This window comes from Heterodontus francisci, chromosome 18 (genome assembly GCF_036365525.1).
Source record: "Heterodontus francisci isolate sHetFra1 chromosome 18, sHetFra1.hap1, whole genome shotgun sequence".
Lineage (NCBI taxonomy): Eukaryota > Metazoa > Chordata > Chondrichthyes > Heterodontiformes > Heterodontidae > Heterodontus > Heterodontus francisci.
Window position 1 is genome coordinate 48,194,589 of NC_090388.1, and position 14,555 is coordinate 48,209,143.

At 42.9% G+C, this 14,555-nt stretch overlaps 1 protein-coding gene across 1 annotated transcript in view; it reads right to left on the reverse strand.

Annotated features, from left to right (window-relative positions):
• Nucleotides 1-3,852: 3,852 nt before the first annotated feature.
• The window catches only part of LOC137379862 (IQ motif and SEC7 domain-containing protein 3-like), a 189,806-nt gene continuing 179,103 nt past the window's right edge, over nucleotides 3,853-14,555 (reverse strand). Inside the window, exon 11 of the mRNA XM_068051254.1 lies at nucleotides 3,853-4,356. Within this exon, the coding sequence (XP_067907355.1) occupies nucleotides 3,922-4,356 (435 nt within the window). The 3' untranslated portion in view covers nucleotides 3,853-3,921. The remainder of the gene's footprint in view (nucleotides 4,357-14,555) is intronic.

Consider the following 14,555-nt stretch of genomic DNA (forward strand, 5'->3'; position numbering starts at 1 on the left):
GGAGTGGAAAGGAAGATTGGAGATGGGGGTTAGCTTGCAGGATAGAGGGGTTAAAGGTTGGCTTTTTGAAGAGAGGGGTGATGACAGTATTTCCGAAGGCGAGGGGGACAGTATCTGAGGAATAGAATTGTTAACAATATCGGTTAACATGGAGACAGGAAGGGAAGTTGGGTGATCAGCAGTTTAGTGGAAATGGGGTCAAGGGAGCAGGAGGCGGGTCTCATGGACAAGATGAACTTGGGGAGGGGGGTGCGTGAGGAGAAATAAGAGAGAAACTAGAGAAGTTTAGGGCTTGGACGGGGCAGGCCAGGGAAAATATTAGTCCCAGTGGGCTAGGGGAAGTGGCAGAGACACTTGGGTGCAATCTTAGTGAAAAAGAAGCCCATGAGCTCTTGCGCTTGTTGTTGGAGGTAACGGTAGAGGAGACAGGAGAGAGGGGTTTAAGAAGATTCTTTGCACTGGTGAAATGAAGCTGGAGAATATCTTTGCATTCCAGGATTACCCTGGAGAAGTGAGCTGTTTTTGCAGATGAGAGCAAGAATCGATAGTACTTTATATGGCCCAGCCAGATCTGGCAGTGAATGGTTAAACCAGTTGCCATCACATCTGTTCAAGTTTGAGTCCCTTGGATTTAAGGGAGCAGAGATGAGGGCTGTACTGGGGTAATGGCCAGGGTGAGAGACTGAAAATAACAGCTTTAATGAGGACTAGGACATCAAGTTGGAGGTGAGGGTGTGGTTAAGCAGATTAGTAGCTGCAGAAGTGTCATGGCAAATGGAGGGCCAAGGCTAGACAGTTGGGATTTTGAAAGTGTAGCTTTAAGTGAATTGAGGGAGAGTTTCCTCCAGGGGCAGTGACAGAAAGAAGTAGGGTTGTGATGGGTAAGGGGTTGCGGGTGGAGAATGATACAAGGAAAAGATCAGAGATGGCCTTGTCTGTGATTGTCGCAATGGGAGCAGCAAGGCCACGTGAGATGGCAAGGTCAAAGGGGTAGCTGTGAATATGGGTTGCGAAGTTTATATGGAGGGAGAAATTGAGGAAGGAGTTCAGTGAACTCAGAGGAGAGAGAGACCATGATAAGTCGAGATGGAGGTTTAAATCACTGATGACAAGAAGTCGCTTGGTGCTGAGGCTGAGGGAGGAAAACAGTGAAGCTTTCTCAGTGAGAAAATTGTCATGATACTTGGGAGGAAAAAGAATTTTAAATGAGAGAAGGTGGAATAATGTGAGATGTTCAAGGCAGGACCAGGTGCCAGAAGAGTAGGGACAGAGACCAAGATGTGGTTTAGTGATAAAAGCCACACTGCCACCATGACATCTGGGTAGGGCAAATGGTGGAAGGTATAGCTAAGGTGGGGAGGCTTCATTTAGGGGAAAAGTGTCATCATCCCTCAGCCAGGTTTCCATTAAGGCCATGATGTCAATGCAATCATCCACAATAAACTCATGGATGGCAAGGACCTTGTTCACAACTGCACGGATATTCTGGAGGGAGATGTGGAGAGGGGTAGTGAAAGCTGATCCATTGGCAGAGTCCACAAGGACGGCAGGCAGTAGGAAGGGTGAGTTGAATGGGGAGAAAATTGGCAAGATTATCCCCCAGTGGGCACGCTGGGTGGGAAGGTTGGTGTGAGAGTAAGATGGGGCAATTGGAGTTGCTGCTCATAAGGAATGCCTTGATGGGCTCTTCGGAGGATGCTAAGAGAGGCACAGAGGGAAGTTGTAAGCTTATCTAAGAAGGAGTCAAGCCTGGGACAGCAGTAGGAGAGTAGGAAGGTCGAGCAATGTTGTGGGGTTGTAGGGGTAGATATTTGGGAGAATACAGTATTTGTAGGAGGAGAAATGAAAGGAGGGATGATGACAGGTGGGGTCTAGGAGGGGTAAATAGAAAAGAAGTACAAAAGGGATAGAAAATAAAGTGGAAATAGGAGTGATGGCCTTGGGTCTGGTGCAGCAGCCAAAACACGCACATGAATGAACACAGAGAAAACTCGAGTTATACTGGCTTGGTTACATATCAACTATTAGGATACATAAAACCTGGCAGCAAACATGGAATAGAGAGGGAACAATGTGAAATGTTCAGAATTATATAATATCTCACAAAAATAATTGAAAATTTCTGATCTTCCTGTTCTTATATATATATTACACACATTACAAGTGTCTTAAATGTAGGTCAGATGCACTGAAGGTGATTCTCGAGCATACAGCCTATCCTATCACACACCGAACCATGAAATGAAAAATACTGCAAAATATCGTATTTTGATTATATATTGAAATGGTTTAGTTGCCATTTGGTGAGACACTGAATTGTTATTCAATAAAAAGTGTGCATTACTAGACCAAATATGATACTTCTGTCAAAGCTATCTACGTGAAATCCACTTAACAGAGATCTTGGAAAACTTTCATCCAAGTGCTTTTTTTTACTACACTACCGAACGATTTGGAAAGCCAAATCTGACCATTGCTAGTTTAAGAAAGATACACTCCGAAAGAATACTGAAGCAACAAGAAACGATAAGGAACATCATGATGCTTCATCATGATAGAGTATTAGTTTTCTCAATGTACCGGCATACCCCTATGAAAATCATATGCATTACCAAATTCCTGGCCTCCACTGCAGCAGGTCAATTCCCATTCCCTTGCTTTACCCCACTGTTCATTGAAACACAGTGCAAACCTTTAGTCATTGAACCCCTTTCCATCAGCTGTTGCTCTACTCTTGTATTACCTATATTGCTGAAGTGATGAGGGAGATACTTTAACTGATCAAAATGGTGGTATATGACAAAAGAAAATATAAAATTTCTAAAGACCTATTCAAAATTGAAGTGATCTATAAATTCAGATATATTTAAAAACAGCTGTGCATGAAAACTCAATATAAAAACGTATTCTGCTTTCTTTAACCTACCAAAAGCTTATTAACAGCGATGTGAATGATGGTCAATGCAATCTGTGAATCTGGACTATCTACAGTAAAATGGGAATGCTTCTATCAAGCAGCCTTTACATTTGGTGAGTTTTACAATCCATAAATTAAGTTATTAAAGCTGTGCACTTGTTGCCCAAAGATACACAATTTTCATCAATCAAATATGCACCAAATCACTAGTTGCACTAGAAAATTAGTAGTCAGTACTTGGGAAGTCATATTTTTGTCTGTTTCTGTCTTCAAGCCAGAACAAGTCTATTTTTGATTTCATGGGTACGCGGTTACTCTGCTGAAGAATGGCTGATGTATCCTGGGATCTTAGCCCTAAATGTTTTATATAGTGACAGCATATCTCATGCACAGACTGGTAATGGAATAGGTTTAAAGTACCTAGGGTCATTAATTAATCAAACATAAACAGATTGCTGAATATTCGATGAAGTATGAAATAGTAATGAAGAATAACAAGTCCACAGCATTGGACTCTCAGGGAAAGGCAGTTATTGGTCCAGACCGGACTGACTCAGACTTCAGCAAGTTTCCCAGTCTCAGGAAAATCATCTGGTGAACAGAGGGAGAGAAGTGAGGGAACACTCCACTCACAATCAAATGCATCTTCAGATGGATCAACCATTGAAGTTATCCACAGAATCGACCATGGACACAGATTGTCCCACCTTCTTGATTGATGCACCTAACATAGAATTTTGGGCATGGGAATTGGAGGTTAGGGGAGAGATAACTTGGGATGGAGAACATTGAAAAAATAGAACATTATTTACATAATATTTACAACTTGACAGCCCACCAGAGATCTGAGTCACTGTGCCAAGAACAGGGCAAAGCTACTACTAGGATGATGCAGTCATAGGGAAAAGATAGATGGATCTTTCATTAGCGAATTATACTAGATAAGGGTTTGTGAAACAAAAACAGACTTAATCTGGCTTTAAGATTGTTTTGCGTAAGACTGACTACACCAAGCTTCGTGATCCACTGGAATATCTACGTCTGCGTACAAAAGGGTTAGGAGGACAATACTGGTGAGGGTGGTTGTAGGGTGGGGGTGGAGGTGGCAGAGGGGGCTGATGAATGGTTTTCACAGGTGTTCCTTGAAGCCTGTCTTCCTTTGATTTGCGAGGTGTGGAGCTAGTGGAGTTGGTGTCTATTCCTGTTTGGTGAATAGGAGTCTCATTCTGAGGGGTGTCCATCTTATCTGGTTTCACAGGGAGCACTATGACGTTCACAATCTGTTGGCACTGGAGTAGTGTTTCAGGGAGATGATCCACGGCTCCTGTTACTGCTGAGTTTTCTTGCTTGATGTTAAGGAGGGTGCTTTGCTGGACTGCGCACTCCTGGTTCCCCACTGAACTGTGCTGGTAGGCTTGAAGCCTGTTGTGAATTGACACCTAGGTTAGAAACAGTCAACACATTGTTACTTTGTATGTTAACATACATAATTCAGTGAACAAGTTGCTCTTGTTCTTCGTGACTAGTGGTCAGGAGACTGAGGGTACTAAATAATTCAAGAGATTTATTTTTGCACTGTGCTTGGCAATTGTTTCAGAAGAGATAATCTGACTTCATGAATTCACTCATTCTAACTCATGAACATTCACAACTTTGTGTTTATTTTCTGAAAAATTGGAGTATTTGGAGTAAAGTTTCCACTTTGTGTGCAATCAGTGATTCTGGTGCAAATTGTGCCCAAAATAGCACTTGTTTTGGTAAGTCATTTCTCTGAGTTTCCACTTGAACTAACTCATGTATGTCTGAACACAAAATCTGCCATGAACCAGCACAGCCAGGCAGTGTTTTAGAAATTAATTTTTTACAAAAAAATGGCTTTACAGAATATTCTTTGACATATCTAAGAGTGGTAACCTGGTAAAGTTTGATTAATACAGCTGAAAATGGGTTTATCACAAAAAAATAAGCTTTTTTAATCATGGACTCAATCCATCAACTTTGAGTAACCCAATTTTAAATTACTGAAAATGACTTTAAACAGTGGTGGGGTTCTTTTAGGATGGTGTTGACTGGAATAGAGCAGTAAGATTTTCCCGACAAAGTTCGGGGTCAGCAGTTTTGTTTCCACCCAGCAGGGCCACTGAAAATCGCCCCCGTATCTCTCATACCATGAGTGCATAAAGAGTCAGTGCACAGAGGATGTCCGAGAATGACATGCTCAAAATGCAGATGTCACTGTTTTCTAATTCTTAGCAATTTTACAAATTGCTTCTATTTGCCAAAATGAAATTTGTTCAATCCCCTCTTTCCCACTTTACTTAAAATGGCACATTGCCACCATAATCCTGGAATATAAAAAGGTAGAGATAAAGTAACCATTTGGAACCTGCAAATACTGAGTGCAAAGCACTAGAATGAACATTTGTAACAGAGAAGCTATGCTGTGTATTTATAGCTGTGTAAATCAGGTCTAAGTGAATCATGGCTAGCTTCAGTATTCGTCTCTCATCAGGTCCAGGAGCAGCACTTGTCATTTATAACACATAAACTATTCTTCACATCTGCTCAGTGTAGTCAATATCATCAGTTAATGTCACAGGTCACTTTGTATCACAGACTTATACAATCTCATTCGCAGTCTTGCTCAGATGGCAGAACTGGTCACAATTTTGGCATACTATAACAAATGGCCCAAAAATTGCTATCAAAATAAGGGCGAGGCTAATGGTGCTCACCGGCATTCAAGTACAAATGTCACTGCAAATTCAAATGAAGGCAGATATGTGATTAAATGCAGAAAATTGAGAAGTTGTAGTCGAAGGGATGTCACTCCACTGTTATCTTCCCCAAAATGGCATCTCGCTGTCTGTCTCCCCATTCAAATGCATTGTTTGGCATGAAGTTGCTGTATTTGCATGGTAAATATGGACTAAACTTGCCACTGAAAGTTAAGTCATCATTTCAAGTTTAAGTACCCTTTAACAACATGCTAAGTATTAATTACTGCCAGTCAACCTTACTGACACTGAAACCTAACTATTACAAGTGTGGAGTCTCAATCCTTCAGGTTTTAGTTATTGTTGGAGATTTTAAAAAAAACACTCTGGGCTGGATTTTACCAAGCCCTCGATGTCGGGCTCTGTGGTGGGGGAAGGGGGGCAAAAGATGGGGCCAGCAGAGGTCCACCACGGAGGCCAACACTAGGAGGCCCGGCCCGATCCTCCCGGTGGCGGCGAGGCTTCATGGCAGCACCCCCCGCCGCTGGGCGACGGGACCTGGATTTCAATATTTAAATTAATAACATGCATAAATTTAAATGAACTTACCTTCAATTTTCTGGGCCGGCACTCCGGCACCTTCAATTTCCCATTTGGGGAAAGCTGGCATGACAGTGGTGGGGAGGGGGGGGACGGGGTCAAATAAACGTAATGGATGTAGGGGATGGTGGCAAAGGGTGAACTTTAAACTTTGTGCAGTCTGGGGAGGGGAAGGTCAGATTTAAAAAGTAAGTGTTTGGGGGGGGAAGGGCAAATAGTTAAGATAATTGTCATTGGGGGGTGGTAAAGGGGTGTTAGAAATGTAATACATTTTGGGGAGTGTATCTTTAAAAATTCAAATTGACTGGCAGGGCTAGCTGCCCTTTAAAAAAGGCGCCAGTGCCTGCACACAGGCAGCTGACGCCATTGTCAGGGAAGGACAGCCCATCCCCTCCACAAGATTTGGGGGGGGCCTTCCTGGCTATTTAAATGAGCTGCTGCACGTGAGATCATGGCGGCACTTTGGCGTGCGGCCCTCACCATATTTTGAGCTCGCCGCTGAGATCGGTGGTGGGCTTTTGAAATCCAACCTTTTATCTTTCTGTCTCTTTTTTTTCTCTCCCTTAATCCCATCTTTCGGTTCCTGGCTTTATTTCTCTTTCTGTACCTGATTTGACATTGAATTCACTATTCTAACTTATACGTCCTCGTTCAGACATTTCAATCTGATTAGTTAAAGAGATACACTATTGCTTGCCTTGTTCTCTCAGATCCCAGATGCTCTGTGGATGGCGCTGCACCATTTTCATCTCACAACAACAACTTATATTTATATAGCGCCTTTATTGTAATAAAACGTCCCAGCGTGCTTCACAGGAGCATTGTAAAACAAAGTATGACACTGAGCCACATAAGGAGATATTAGGTCAGATGACCAAAAGCTTGGTCAAACAGGTAGCTTTTAAGGAGAGTCTTAAAGAAGGTTTAGGGAGAGTATTCCGGAGATTAGGGCCAAGGCAATTGAAGGCATGGCCACCAATGTTGGACTGATTAAAATCGGGGCTCTCAAGAGGCCAGAATTAGAGCAGCGTAGATATCTCAGCGGGTTCTGGGGCTGGAGATTAAAGAAATAGGGAGGGGGGAGACCATGGAGGGATTTGAAAAACAAGGATGAGAATTTTAAAATCAAGATGTTGCTTAACTATGGATGGCGCTATAATGTAGGTCAGTGAGCACAGTGGTGGCACGAGCAGCAGTGGTTTGATTGACTGCAAATTTGCAGAGGATAGAATGTGGGAGACCAGCCAAGAGTGTAGCATTGGAACAGTCAGGTCTAGAGGTGACTAGGGCATGAATGAGTGTTTCAGCAGCAGATGAGCTGAGACAGGGGAGAAGTCGAGCAATGTTACAGAGGTGGTCTTAGTGATGGCGCAAATATGAAGTTGAAAGCTCATCTTGGGGTCAAATGTGACACCAAGGATGTGAACAGACTGGTTTATCCTCAGAGTGTTGCCAGGGAGAGGGATGGAGTCTGTAACTAGGGAATGCAGTTTGGAGCAGATACCGAAAACAATGACTTCAGCCTTCCCAATATTTAATTGGAGGAAATTTCTGTGCATCTAGCACTGGATGAGGGATAAGCAGCCTAATATTTAGACGCAGTTGAGAAGTCAAGAGAAATGGTGGTGAGATAGAGCTGGATGTCGTCAGCATACATGTGAAAACTAATGCTGTGCTTTCAGATGATGTTGTTGAGCGGCAACATTTAGATACGAAGTAGGAGTGGCTAAGGATAAATCCTTGAGGGGGAGGGGCACGAGACGTAACTGTGGGAGCAGGAAGAGAAGTCATTGCAGGTGATACTCTGGCTACGATTAGACAGATAAGAATGGAACCAGGTGACAGCAGCCCCACCTAGCTGAACCGCAGTGGAGAGGTGTTGGAGGAGGATGGTGTGGTCAACCATGACAAAAGCTGCAGACAAGTTGAGAAGGACGAGGAGGGACCTTTGTCACAGTCACATAGGATACCATTTTTGATTTTGATAAGAGCTGTTTCGGTACTGTGGCAGGGGCAGAAACCTGATTGGAGGGATTCAAACATGGAGTTTCGGGAAAGATGGGAATGGATTTGGGAGGTGACAACACATTCAAAGAGTTTGGAGAGGAAAGGGAAGTTGGAGTTGGGATTGTAGCTTGCAAGGACGGTGGGGTCAAGGGTTGGTTTTTTGAGGAGAGGAGTGATGATGACAGATTTAAGGGAGAGAGGGACAATACTTGAAGAGAGAGAACTGTTAACAATATTGACTAACATGGGTACCAGAAGACCAGCAACTTGCAGGGTAAAATCTCATGGAAATTAAACAGGCATGGGCAAGTCGAACTAACAGCAGGCACTGTTCATTGGCCTGGCACAGTAATTTGTGAGCCCTTGTGATTTTCACTCTCTTTTTCTGATTTAAAGGAGTAGTGCCTTACTACTGCCTTTCTGCCGCAGTCAGAAATACAGATTTATTATTCATTTATTAACAAGAACAAAAGACTAAAAATATGAAAACTATATAGAAAGTCTGGGAGAAACAGGTATAGTTGATTCTTCCGATCTCCTGCCATAACTTCAGCAGAAAGCCCAGAAAAATGGTGTAAACTGCCATTTCTGCTGTTGCTCTAGGATTTCTAACCATCTGCCACTGACGTTTGCCAAGAGATTAGGAAATCCCTGTGGAAATTCTATTTAATAGCATCTACTGTGTGCCGTCTTTCCGCTGCTCCAATATGATAATAGGATAGCTGTAGGGTCATTTATTTTTACAAACACATAACACAACAACTCAAAAAACATTGCAACATATTTGGGATATTTGAGTGATCTTGACCACCTAGTGGTGAGCTACACTCAAATGGAGGTCAGTTTGGAGAATCTCAGACCCTCAGTCAGGAAGACACACTTAAAGCAAGTGCAGATCAAGTCAGGGCGACAACATGTTGTCGCCCTGACTTGATCTGCACTTGCTTTAAGTGTGTCTTCCTGACTGAGGGTCTGAGATTGCAAAATTATCCCTATAATCACATCACTTATACCCTTGTGATGAAAATTGTTCACATCTCTTAAAACTTTTCTCTTGTCCCAAACCAAAAACTGTTAACGGCGACAGAATCTATTTGACGTGTTGTATGCAGTTCTGGTCATCAAGTGATGAGAAGGATATTATTACATTTGGAAAAGCTACAGGATGGATCAACAACAATATCCCCAACTTTAACTCAAGCAGAGAATCAGATGGGCAGGGGCTGAGGAGGGCTGAACTCGGCAGGATAATACCTAGGAATTTAACTCCTGGACCTTGTCCGTATGCCCCTGGTTGGTTTTCCACCCAAGAGGCTAGTTGTGAAGTGGCAGCTGGTCAGTGGACAGGAGTAGAATGTTGGGTAGTAAGAGACCACCATCTCTCTGGTTCCCAGCTCTCAGTAAGTCGAGAAGGGGGTTGGTTCACAATAGGTAGATGGAAAGCCTGGGGAGGTCAAAACTTTCTTATGGGCTCCTCCCGAGCCCACAAAGAAAATTAAAAAACCTATCTATTTTAGCCTGTTCTGGCCCAACTCTTCTTCTCAGTCGGACATGGGGAGGGGAGGTCGTATGTGATGGAGCGTCAGACACCATGGGGGAATCAGACACTGGGTGGGGATTCGGCTGGGGGAGGGGTAGTTGGACACCTGGGGGGGGGAAACGGATATTTGGGAGGGAGACGGACATCAATGAGGGGAGACAGACATGGCAGGGGGCAGACGTACATCAAAGGAAGAGACAGACATCTGGGTGGGAGATAGACATTAGGATGGAGATGGAATTGTGAAGGGAGTTGCACATTGAGGGTGGGAGTCAGATACCTGTTGAGGTGGAGTCGGACATTGGGAAGAGACAGACATAGGTGGGGGATGGGGAGGTCAGACATCGGGAGAGTCGGACATTGGGGGGAGATGGACATGGGGGGGGGTTGGGGAGTCAGACATCGGGGGAGTCGGACACTGGGGGAAGTTGAACATTGCGGGGAGATGAAATTGGGGGGAGTTGAATATCGTGGGGGGAATTAGACATCGGGGGTGGGGGTGTTGTATATTAGAGAGTTGGGCACGGTGGCAGGGAAAGGCGGACATTGGGGAGTTGGACATCAAGGATTTGGACATTGGGAGGGAGATGTACATCGGGGGTGGGGGGAGACAGTCAAGTGGGGGAGTTGGAATTGGGGGTGTTTTGGCCATCTGGGTTAGTCGGACATCAGGGGAGGAGTTGGGCATTGGTGGGTTGCGGGGGGAGTCAGACATTGAGAGGGGAGCAGTCGGACATCAATGGGGGAGATAGACATCTGAGGGGAGAGGGATGTTGCAGGGTCTGGGAGGGAGTCGAACAACAGCATGGAGTTGGACATTGAGGGTGAGGCAGACACTGGAGTGAGCTCAATCATGTGGGGCTGATCGTGGGATGGAAGCAGGTAAGCTTGAGGGGCCGGTGGGAAGCACTCCTGCTCCTCTTGACCCACAAGCAGGGCTGGAAAGGCACTTACCAGTTCCATCCAGCCGTTCTCGCCTTCCTTCAGCTGCCAGGTTTCCCGAGGAATGGGAAACCCAGCCAGCCAGCGTTAAATCTGGAACAGAAATAAAATCTTAGGCACGTAGCCTTATTGAAGTATGTTAATGACCGGCCCAACTCCAGAGAGCAGTTTAGTCGTCCGCCCCCCAACTCAACTTTCTCTTTCCACAGATGCTGCCAGACCTGCTGAGTGATTCCAGCATTTCTTGTTTCTGTTAAAACAGAAATTGGACACATTGGAGACAGGTAGGGTTGAGTTTCCCATTTTCTTTTGCTTTTAACCCAGTTAAAATGTTATTAAACAATTTAAACAAAAATGGAGCATGTTTGTCTCTGTGAGTTGCGGGATGAATATTCTACTCCTGTTAGGTAATGTTGCATTTTTGGCCATACAAATGGAACATGCTTTTGCCATTCATTGGCAGAGAATCAATACTGCAGATATCACACTTCAAATTGCTTCTTGTAATCGTATGATAATTTTCAAAAGGAACTCATACTTTTTGTTAAATGTTGCTTGTATTTTCATCATTTTACCTCCAACAACAGTTGATGGATGTGAACGTGGCAATTAGTATGTGAACTATTTGAAATATACAGGAACATCAGAAGTAAAATTCACTGAGAACCTAAATTTTAACAATATGATTGAAATTAAACTTTCAGGATTTGTGCATATTTCGGTTTGTAAGGCTATTCTTCTTTGGCCTCCTTATCTTGAGAGACAATGGATAAGCGCCTGGAGGTGGTCAGTGGTTTGTGAAGCAGCACCTGGAGTGGCTATAAAGGCCAATTCTAGAGTGACAGGCTCTTCCACAGGTGCTGCAGAGAAATTTGTTTGTCGGGGCTGTTTGCACAGTTGGCTCTCCCCTTGCGCCTCTGTCTTTTTTCCTGCCAATTAGTAAGTCTCTTCGACTCGCCACACTTTAACCCCGTCTTTATGGCTGCCCGCCAGCTCTGGCGAACGCTGACAACTGACTCCCACGACTTGTGATCAATGTCACAGGATTTCATGTCGCGTTTGCAGACGTCTTTAAAGCGGAGACATGGACGGCCGGTGGGTCTGATACCAGTGGCGAGCTCGCTGTACAATGTGTCTTTGGGGATCCTGCCATCTTCCACGCGGCTCACATGGCCAAGCCATCTCAATAATTGCCCAGAAATGTTGTCCTTTGAAGATTATCTGATATCATTTTAAATATTGACTCTTAGTATTTAGTTGGGTGATCAATTTGTTAAAATCTCTTGCTATTACAATCCACTTTGCATACAGTCCTATTGTTTCGCTGATGAAACTGGAGTCCCATTCTCTGTGGTCAATCAGTCTGCATCTCCATCTCAGACCACTGACTCAGTTAAATGTGCAATATTTTATGTTGAAAGAAGTACAGTCAACAACAATTACTGATAGGCAAGAATTTGAGCTGATAGCCAGTCTATGTGTTTCAAAGTGACAATGAATTAAGTTTATCTTTTGTTTTGTGTATCTTTTCTATTTTTAATTTTGCTGAAATCATTGGGGAAAGTATTTTGCAGGAGTTACTACATCAAGCAGTAAAGAGAGTTCAACCAGCATAGACACAATGGAAATGGTCTGCTCACTGAAGCATCCTGAGTAATAGTTGTATCTCTGCTGATATTGAGCATAACTTTCTCAAAACATTCTTTATCAATAACATTCTCAGCTAGATCTTCTTCTCCAAATTGGTCTCAACAGTATTCACTGTTGCAGCAAAAAAGACAAATGGTGAATAATAAAAGGGAATCTGATGGTGAAGCTCACTTTGTTCTGCAGAAATACATTGGTATAGAAAAGGTAAATCTCGGAATTTCTTTCAAATCAAACATTGGCAGTAGGGTTGATGCCAGTGAAAGGTAAATTTAGGAGTGACGTCAGGAAGTTCTTCAGACCAGGAGTGATCAATGCGTTGAACAGATCCAGGTATGCAGTGAATACAAAATCCTGGAATAATTTAAACAGTTGGATGCAGTGATGGGGGCACTGTATAGTTTCTGGATGGATGTGGTTGGGTTAAATGGCCCTTCTCATCTGCATTTATCTTGTTCTCCTATAATGTTTATCCAGTGCACATTTGTTATTCTCTTGTGGATTTGTAGATTGAAGATAGCATTAGCTGACTGGGAGTTTGGGCGGAGTTTTCAGCCAGGCTGAGTTCCTGGGGTAACCAGGAGTAGGACTCCCTGAATACCTGATTCAAAAACTGGCCAAATTATCATTGCAGTGGATCGCACAGTGAGCTTACAATGCTATTAGTGCTTCATCTGTTGAGTGGGCACCAATAATCAAGTAATGACATAATTGCATCAATAATTGCATCATTGTATATTTTTCCTTTTTTAAGAAAGCAATGAAGTGTATGACAAAGTGGGGTAAATCCCATCCACATGATTCTTAGGGGATTTTATTCCAGTTCCAGTAAACACAGAGGTCTGCGGACGTTCATGTACTAAAATGCCAGACTAGTGCTAATATGGCAGAATCCTCTACTCCAGAGAGCTGTGGATGCTCAGTTGCAGAGTATATTCAAGATTGTGATCAGTAGATTTTTGGACACCAAGGGAATCACGGGATATGGGGATAGGGTAGAAAGTGGAGTTAAGGTAAAAGATCAGTCATGATCTTATTGAATGACAGAGGAGGCTCAAGTGGCCATATGGCCTATTTCTACTCCTAGTTTTTATGTTCTTATGTTCCAACAGTGAGAGTAGGTTCTAGCTTTACTAATGTCATATTTGATATGAACTAGATCAAGGTTATTTAAAAGAAGAAAGTATTTATATGATCCATATCAAGGCAAGTCCATATTATAGATGTGTAGTTATTCAAAGACTTACATGTGACCCACCTTCATCCAAACAAGCACACACACTGTATTCATAAAGGTTGTAAACCATTAGATGAAAAAGTGCCATATGGGTGACTCAGCATAAAATTCAGCAGGACATTTCAGCTTTAAAAATAATTGATTAAATTGTATTTTTCCTTGCTTTCTCAAATAAAATTTCTTGCATCTCTCTACTCATCAGATCCAGTTTAGAAAAAGGCACTTATAACACAAGCACGACTTCCAAATTGGGCAAAAAATACCTATAAACATTTAAAGAGGTAATGCTGCACTATTGTCCTAAATTCAAGATAAGAATAATCACACTTGGAGAAAGATAGGAGTGTTGAGGTGGAGAAAAAGGTGAGAGAATGAGGCTGACAAGTTTGGGGTGGTGAGAAAAAAAACTAGGGCAAAAAAAAGAGACTATTGATATTCTAGAAGTTGTCAGTGAGTCAAATTACTGTACCTTTGAGAAGAGGAGAACAAGATGAGAGCATGGCTGAACGCATTGGGTAAAGAAAAGACAAATCGAGAGTCACAGAAGATTATTGATCAGTAAAAATGATGACGCTAGCGTCATGAGAACATTGGGGAAGACACAAATAAGCATGCAGAAGAATGGCAAGAATTAACAAGGAGAAGGCAGACATATAGAGATAGGAAAGCATCCAAACATAGAGAACTAAGCAAGTAGAAGGATATTACAGTGATGAAAAGAAAAGCTACAAGTTGAATGACCAAATAGTGGAAAGGCGATAAACTGTGAGAGGAGAGATAGAAAAGCATTGTGGCAGAAAGATATGAGCTGGTAGGTTAGGAATAAAAATAGGCTGAAGGAGACATAATGTTGAGATACAGAAACAACATGAAAATAAGGTGACCAATTGTGAATGGATAGTAAGAAGCTGTGAACGATATAGGAACAAATTAGAAAGGAGAGCAAAT